The sequence below is a fragment of the Otolemur garnettii genome, unplaced genomic scaffold (genome assembly GCF_000181295.1).
Source record: "Otolemur garnettii isolate 467f Iridium unplaced genomic scaffold, OtoGar3 scaffold00030, whole genome shotgun sequence".
NCBI classification, from domain to species: Eukaryota; Metazoa; Chordata; class Mammalia; order Primates; family Galagidae; genus Otolemur; species Otolemur garnettii.
Window position 1 is genome coordinate 14,878,077 of NW_003852425.1, and position 9,027 is coordinate 14,887,103.

A 9,027-nucleotide genomic window follows, 5' to 3' on the forward strand; every position below is an offset into this window, starting at 1 on the left:
TGTTCATCCTGAACTGGTCAGACTGCAGAATGCCCAGGGCATGTTCATCTGAACTGTTCAGACTGCAGAATGCCCAGGGCGTGTTCATCCTGAACCGTTCAGGCTGCAGAATGCCCAGGGCGTGTTCAGCAGCAGCTTGTTCTTTTGCCCCATTTGATTAGGGGAGACAATCGAAGATGCTGTGCGGAGAGAAGTCGAGGAGGAAAGTGGAGTCAGGGTTGGCCACGTGCAGTACGTCTCCTGCCAGCCCTGGCCCATGCCCTCCTCCTTAATGATTGGCTGCTTAGCCATGGCAGTGTCTACAGAAATTAAAGTTGACAAGAACGAAATAGAGGACGCCCGCTGGTTCACCAGAGAACAGGTAGAGTTCAATTTAATTTCCTTCCTCTATTGATTGTTCCTGATTGTATTGGTTTGGCCACACGGCCAAGACGCATGTTGTCAGCAAGTTGAATGAATGGCTCTGGCCCTCTCATTATGCATGGATTACAAAATAATTGGGTATTCCATGTAGGAAGACGGTGTTTTCACCAACGTGTGCTATACGAACTCACTCTTCTGGTAATGGTGATTCGGTGCCATTTTGAATTTCAGATACCATTCCTTCAGGTCAATGATAATACTTATTGATGTGTATAAAGTTTCAGACTAATGTGTGTAAGCATTAGTTTAAGAGTCAGAAACAGGAATATTATTTTTAAACATTTTATATTTTAGTTTATAGCATTAAGACAAGTAGCTATCAAATCAGTAAAAATGCTTAAAATTTTTGAAAAGTTTTTATTCATTTTAAAATGTACTTATAGATAAATAAAATGTACTTTATTAAAATATATGGTAAAGATAACAGACATTTTTTAATTTTTTTTACACAAAACTTTTTAAATGCCATCCCTAAATAATGTAGGGAAAGATAAATCATTAGTCAATGTTCTGCGTGACCTAAAGCTTTTTGTATGGAAAGCAGGTGGATATACTACAGTAGCAAAGACCTCAAATCCTTCCTGACTGGGCCTACATAAATTTTATTTTATTTTATGCTTAACCCCAAAAGGTAGAAACTAGATTATTGTTTTAGAATTTTATGAAAGAGAATTCTCAAAAGTTGGCTTTACTTTGAAATTAAATGTAGAGCATATGTTTTGCTTTTCATAACCTCATTTTCATAAGAGAATATGCATTTCTGGAACATCTTAAAAAACTGTATCACTAACTCAGTGAAGCAATTAAAAATGCTGTCCCAAATATTGCATTTTGAATCTGGATATTGTCACCTCCTGCTGTTGTGATTCACTGTAGAAGTCACCACATGTAACTGAGCTGTGTAAGCAGGGGATGGATGGCTTTGGAACCTAATGCTTTTGACGGTGTGTTTTAGGTCGTGGATGTTCTGACCAAAGGGAAGCAGCAGGCATTCTTTGTGCCACCAAGCCGAGCTATCGCACACCAGTTAATCAAACACTGGATTAGGATCAACCCCAATCTCTAAGTCAAAGAATCTGGGCTTTGTTTGAGTGTTATTTGGTCTCTGGTGCCACTTTCTGATCGCTCCTCAAGTGGCATCAGGAGTATCCAGTGCTCTTCAGAGTGTTGCACATAAAATACCGTGTCAGACTTTCAAGATATTTTCAAAGTGAACTTTCCATCTTAATCACAAAATGTTGATGAATTAATGAATGTTGATGAAAAACACAGAATGTTTTTATAAATTATAATATTGCCTTAGATTCAAATCTGTGTCAAGCTTCTCTGAACAGATTTGGTTTACACTTCAAAATTTTATTTCTAAAAACCACTTTTCTGATAAGAAACATTATTTTGTGAAGGATTATGTTCTAGAAACATGAATCAACTTAAATTCCAGTGCCTCCTGTAAGTGTTAAACTGATTGTTAATGTTCCTTATTTGAGAAGTGTAACAAATTAATTTTGATGAATTTTGAGCTGGTATTGATTTTTTGTCCTTTCCTTACCGTCAAGGCCCTTTGAGTTCTCAATCTCAGAATGTTGCTTCTCTCCCAGTTCAGTTCCACTTACTTTTCCTCCTGGTTCTCTGGTTCTAGAAGTGCTGGGGTAACAGTGTTGCTGCCAGTCTAATTTGATCAGTGTTTTCTGTTTTAACCATTAACTCTACAAGTGATCTCCATGCCCCACCCTCGTGGAGGGGTAGCGTAAGTGAGAGCACGCTTCGAATCTAGGACCTCCTTTTTAAACCTCAAACTAAGGAATATGTCTACTTACGTGTATTATACTTATACCCAAAGCTTTTGTTAAGACAAATCAAGATTTCTGTTTTTTCACTGAAATTAAATATATTTGAAAATAATTATTCTCAATGATCAGATGTGATCCCATGTAGATTTACATATTTGATTAAAAACACTGGCTTTATTTTACTTTGTGATGAGAGGTGTATCTTCGTCAACAAAAGACTGTATCTCCATCACCAACAATATTTAGTAGACTGTACTTCCTGGATCTGGCCTTATATCTACATATTCTAAGAAGCCCTCATAAAACAAGTATGGTTTTTTGTGCAGTTTTTGGCTGGGGCTGGGTTTGAACTCACCACCTCCGGCATATGGGGCCAGCACCCTACTCCTTTGAGCCACAGGTGCCGCCCAAAACAAGTACATTTTATAACTGAATCAGTAAGATTATAGAAAAAGTAAATTTTAGTTGTTCACAATTTTCCAATATAGAAACTCATATTTTACGAGACTGTTTTGAAATTGCTTTAAAGTATAGTTTATAAAAAAAATGCAAAACATGATATAATTTGACTCTCTGATATTCTGTGCTAAAACTGGAAGAGACTTTAAAGATAACCTAGGGAATTAACTGTCTTTATTTTATACATAAGAAAGAGGAATCCTGAGAGTTATTGGTGAAAGTTATACAACTCACGAATTACAACAGTCTGTACTGGCCAGGACTCTCCTTGTCGAGGATATAGACGCTGTTATTAAATTTATAGAGAGTAAGTTAGAGGAAAGGATGATAGAATGAATTTAACTTGCCAAATATTGTTAATTAAATTTTAGAGACTTAAAATGTATTTAACTTAAATAAGATAACTTTCTCAGATAAAACTTAATTTTATTAATGAACAGTGATTTTCTTTGTCATTAATGAAGGCTTTTTGATATCAGGACTTTAAGACTTACCCAGGACACTGAGATACATAATAAAATTTGAATTACGTGAGTCTGTGGAACATGTGCCCTGGTTGTCGTGTGGTATCACAGCCTGAGGGGCCATTGTACCTCACAGGTGCTTATAGTACTCGCAGATTATAAGAGTACAAAGGAAAATTCCACATTTTCCTAATATTAAGATAGGAAAAGTAAAATATGAAGTGTCCACATATACAAATTTGACTTCAGATATTTAATCCCTTACTTGGAGAAAATCAGCATCTAAGTAAATTGTTGTTTTAATAATTATTCTTCAGTTTCCAGCCTCCCCGAGGTGAACGACTGTGTCATGGAAGGAACAGCCTGTCAGCACACGGGCGGGCTGTGTGGGGATGTGTTCCACTGGGAATCAGAGTAGCAACATGTTAAAATTCTTACCTGCTTTGTTTGGTGGGTTGTGTGTTTTTTAATGTTTTAATAAATTTCTTCTGAAAAATGGAAAAAGCCATATTTCAGTTATTATCTCCTATTTAGAGTTAATGGTGTATCTTATTAAAGTACAAAAGCCTTTTTAAAAGTTTTCATATTTGGAAGACTTAAAATTTATTATTTAAATCTTAATGATTATAGTTCAGGGTCAAATGCATGGTATACATAGGGACTTACACACTGGTACATACATAAGAGGGCCCATTTTTTATGTTCAGGGATGAAGTTACCTATCTAGTATTGTGTGTCTGGTTGTACTCGTCCAATATTACCAATCTTTGCATTTGGAAATGTTCACTTGTTTACTGTTCATGAAGAATTAGAAACCTACGTATTTCATTTAGTTGGAAAAATGGGTAAGTCTTTTAAAGATCCAGTTAGGGATTCAGGTGAAGACAGAGAAGAGGGGGAACAAAGGGGGAGACCATGAGGTCAAAGAGAAAGTGTAAGTTTGTTAAAAAGCCAAACAAACCGGATTAAATCTCATACAACAGATAACAGTAGGTAACTGGTCCTAGAACTGTCCTGTTAATGCAAAACAGCAAAATACTGAGTTCTATAGAACAAATCCATTAATTATTTAGAATGAAATCTCCACAATGCAAATTTTACTAGAGACAAGTACCAGCTATTACGTCTGAGTGTGGATGTGTGTGCTTGCCCAAAATAGGAGGTGGTGGGTGTTGAATATAATTTGTTTTCTGAGCTTAGAAGGAGCAGTTTTCTCTACCAGAAAAAGAAAAAAATAATGTGTAGGACAAAGTAAATCCCATGTGAAAAATTGAGAATTTCTGTCTTCAAGTGGAAAAGATCAAGGTTTTGAGGTGAATCAAGTGTGTCTGCAGGTGGGAAAGGAGGGCCGGGGAGCTGATGTTCTGTGCAGACGAGGGGGGTGCCCTGTACAGGGCCCGGCGCACAGGAGCCCCAACACCCTGGAGCAGATGAGAGGCTGTGTTTGAGGATGCCAGAATAATCATGGTGCCAAGGGCCTACATATTCAAAGTGTTACTGATTAGGAACTAGAGGAGTTACTTAAGAAAATAATCTAAATACTGAAAATGATGCATTTTTTTCCTATACTGCCCTTTGTTCACTTCTCAGGACACTCACGGTGGAACCCAAACAGCTTGTGTCACCGCCAGTAGATTTTCAAATTAAGTTTCCTTGCCCAAAGTGTAATAGAAATGGTCCAAACGAAGGTCATTCAGGTAATAAAACAATACAGGGAAATGGGTGATAAGCAGCCTGAATCCTTTTCCTTCTTTGGGAGAAATTGTTCTAGTATAACGTGAACATTTGGACACAATCAGGCAACCCGCAAACTCCTCATCCTGCTTTTACTGAAGGATAGCCACGTACAATTGTACTCTTTGGCGGAAGTTACACTTTGAACTTTTCTTTATTCCTTCAAGAATATCGTATTTTTCTTTTATTGCTAAACAGACAAAGTCATACACCAAACAGTAAGTATTTCTCCTCCCGGCTCCCATTGTAAAGATGCTTTCCAAAATAGTGGAGCTGCTAAGAAATCTTAGAACAGATTTCGAGTTAGGAAAAAAAGCCTTTCTGCCAATGAAAATACTGTATTTTTCTTTCTAATGAGAAGTCTGATAAGAGACAAACTGCCACATAAAGAATGAAAAATACGTCCTGGGGTCATCAGACCTATTCCGGACCAGCTTCTTTTCTCGTCTGTGAAGGATTAAGAGCATTCTTCGAACTGCTTCACTTGGGAGGCTGTTTCCTTTTTAGTAATGCAGAAGTTCCACCAGGAGTAGAAATTGAAAATGAAACTCTTATCTATTTCAGAACAGAGCAGGTGGGCAAGTGAGCTAGGCTGAGGTTTATTTTTCTTTATCTTTTATCCTGTACATTTCACACCAGCCTGAGATTATAGTCCGCTGGGGATGTGATGTTCTAGAACACCTCAGTAGAGCCCCTTATAAATATTTATCCCTGCTCACAGGTGGCAGTGAGCTGAGGTCCTCTCTATCAGAAGGGGTGAAAACCAAAATACCATTTAGCTTCACAGCTAAGAGCTGCTTTGCTTTTTTCCTAGGTTTACTTGGTGTTTATGGAACAATTTGGAACTGCCAAGAAAAGTTCCCCCACGATGTGTGCAAATTCAACTTCAGGCCCTTTGTTGGTCCTGAGTATCATTCCCTCTGTCTGCACTGTAACCAGGGCTTCACAGGGAGGGTATCCATGGGGGGAGCCAGTGGGGACTCCGTGTGTTCTGGGATGGCAGGAGAAATATATGTATCTGTGTGGACCACAAAGCTTTCCTGGCTGTAGAAATATCTAATTATTATTTTGGAAAAATGCCCTTAATTCATTTTGTCCAATTACTACCTTTTGTCATACCAATCATTGCTTTTAGTTCCCTACCACATCATACATCCTCATGAATAATAAACACATTTTTATTCTGTTACGATGATAAATTTATTACATAAGTTGCTTTGTTTTACACAGTCAGTAAATACGTACACTTTCCTTGTTCACTGTATCTAACATCAGTACTATCATTTGCAATTCTTCAAACTTCTGGACTTTAAATAATGAAAGAATTTTCTTAAAAATGCTGCATTGGCAACATTATTTCAGTTTCTTAAATTTGGGTCATTTTTCATGTTGGACCTTTAGCTCTTGTTACTGGACACATTTCTGTAGGACCCTCACTCCTGATTTGGTTCCCAAATTTCTATCTCCAACTGTCTTTCACACTTACCTACGTAGACCCCCAGGCCTGCCCAGACTACGTGGCTAAAATCAAAACCTCTTTCTCCCTGAGCACATGCCTGCCTCTGTCTCCCTGTGTTAGTCGTCCTGCTCAGCATGGAGCTTTGGGTGTCGTCCTTAATTTTTCTACTTTATCCTTCACCCCACTCCATCCTAGAGACAAAGTCTTGGAACCCTGTGCTCTCTTAATGCCACTTGCTCCAGAGTCTCCCCTTCTTTCTCCCTCCTTCCAGTGCTCCCCTCGCTTCAAACCACTTACCTGCTTCCTGGATTGGTCTCCCCAGCTGCAGTTTTACTCCTAGTCCTTCAGAAGCTCCCTGAGGAACAACCTTATCTCGTCTTTACCTTCCTTAAACTCCTCACGACACCACCACCCCCACCACTTGGACAAAGGAAGATCCCGTTTCTTTAGCATAGTCATTTACCTCTCCTGTCTCCCTTCTCATCCCCTTGCTCGGCCCCTGTTTATATTGTACTCGATGTTCTTGTGAAGAGCCAGAGACAACCTTGAATCAACTAATCAACCAATCCAACTAATGAATCAATAGCATTCACTAAGGACCATATAAATAATGATGACCAATATCATATGCTATGAGTATAAGTAGAAATGTTTCATTTATTCAACTATTCTAAACTGTGTCTGAAACATTATTTTCATTTAGATAGTTCATGAGATTTATAAAATTCTAAATAAGACCTGTAATACTTACCCAAGCTTTACAAGTGAGTTCATTGAATCTAAAAGATGTCAAGTAACTTCCCCAAGGTCAACATAGGACATTGAAATAGGACTGAAGTTTAACTCTTACAAATCGAAGTTTATACCCTCCACGGCCCAGGTGGCGCCCTGTTCCTGCCCCATGAATTACCTAGTAACCAACCTAATCCCTGTAAATAGCCAAGCCAGACCACTCGGTTTCCATTTTTGTGTTGGTTTCTGGCACATCAGGTGCAACAGGCCAGCATCACCCCTGTGTTTCATATGTACCCCGAGAGTTCCCAGGCCTCAGAAGCAGACGGAGCAGTGCCATTCACTGGGGGGATATTTGAACACAAACAGACTGTCAGGAGTGGTTAAGACAGATATTAATAGACTGATTAACGGATGGTAGATCATTCCTGACGCTGCATAAGATTAAATATGCTAATCAGATTTTGGATTTAGAGAACCCAGCTAAATCCAGAGTAGAAAAAAATAAGGTACTCAAATCTTTACTTCATTTTCCTGCCTTTCAAAATCCACATCACATTTTATCCATGTCCCCTTCAGAGCTGTGCAGTTCATGAAGGCTTCACCCAGGTGAGCTGATTGTATGATTCTTTTTTTTTTCCATTTTGAATGAAGTATTTTCTGTTTTAATCCTTGCTATCCTAAATTAGTTTGCTACGCAAAGGATAATAGCAAAGGGAAAATTATTTGAATGTTATATATGAAGGCAATTTAACAACATATCTCTTCCCAGTCACAAAATATTTAACATCTGTAACTTAACTCTGTTACAAATAGAAAGAATGGACATATCCAAAGGAAATTCTAAGTAATCAATGTGTTCAGGCCTTTTTTGTTTATGCTAAGTTAGACATCATGTGCACATTCGAATAGGCACCATCCCCATACCCTAACGTGGTTATTTCAAATAAACTGTGCATTTGGAAAGCAAGGGAAATGCAATTGAGAAGCTAGGCTTCTACGCATAACTGAGATTCACTCTGAATGGAAGGAGGGCCAGTTCCTTTCACAGCTTTGAATTCCTACATCCTGCTTGGTTTTCACTGCAGCATTAAATTTACCAATCACCAAAATGATTTTCTCATCTGGTTAAGTGAGTAGAACTGTTCTTCATTAATTTTACCTTAATTTTACTTAAATAAATGTTTACATTTACTTTTTGAAATACATAATTACACCAAACATGGTTATTTGACATCAAGAAAGAAGACATTAATGATATCAAAATATTTTCCATCATACAATTGCCATTATTCTGTGTTTTAGACCTACTTCATAAGCAAAATATTTTGACCAATACCTTTTGTGTAAATAATCCTAAATCAAACTTTGCAGAATACCCTCTTTACAATCTTTCTGTCATTAGATCCTTAAATAGTGTCCCCAAGATTTCCATAGCCACTTATACTTACTATTAAAAATTCCTCACACCATCAAGGATTCAGCCAGCCCTGCTTACCTTCCTCGGGAGCACTCAGAATTTGAATATTAGGTAGTTTTTAATCTCCTTTTCCTCTCTCTGAATTAAAACTTTAACTGATGTATTCTAGTGTCAGATTGCAATAATGTTGAATAATTATCCTAAAATCCTTTATTTGGAAAGTAAACTGAAAAAGAAATCTGTTATCTACATTTGTTTTAAGATAGTCCCTTAATTGCTAGCAATTGAGCAATTGACCTTTTTTTTCTTTTTCTTTTTTTTTGAGACAGAGTCTCACTTTGGAACCCTCAGTAGAGTGCTGTGGCTGCATAGCTTAAATTCTTGGGCTCAGGGGATCCTCTTGCCTCAGCCTCCTGAGCAGCCAGGAATATAGGCACCAGCAACAACACCCAGCTATTTTTAAAGACGAGGTCTTGATCTGGCTCAGGTTGGTCTGGAACTCCTGAGCTCAGGAAATCCACCCGCCTGGGCCTCCCAGAGTGCTGA

The 9,027-nt window shown here is 38.0% G+C and overlaps 1 protein-coding gene across 3 annotated transcripts in view; it reads left to right on the plus strand.

Annotated features, from left to right (window-relative positions):
* NUDT12 (nudix hydrolase 12) overlaps positions 1–5,945 on the plus strand; it is a 30,414-nt gene extending 24,469 nt beyond the window's left edge. Inside the window, exons 6-8 of one of the 3 annotated variants that reach the window (XR_002773197.1) lie at positions 162–361; positions 4,727–4,833; positions 5,685–5,945. Coding sequence is in view for 2 of the 3 variants with exons in the window: in XM_012804612.2 (XP_012660066.1) it covers positions 162–361; positions 1,379–1,489 (311 nt within the window). In the remaining variant the exon portion in view is untranslated. Of the gene's footprint in view, positions 1–161; positions 362–1,378; positions 3,641–4,726; positions 5,239–5,684 lie in introns of those variants that run through there. The other 2 variants (XM_023512723.1, XM_012804612.2) reach the window with 2 other exon arrangements.
* The last annotated feature ends 3,082 nt before the right edge of the window (positions 5,946–9,027 follow it).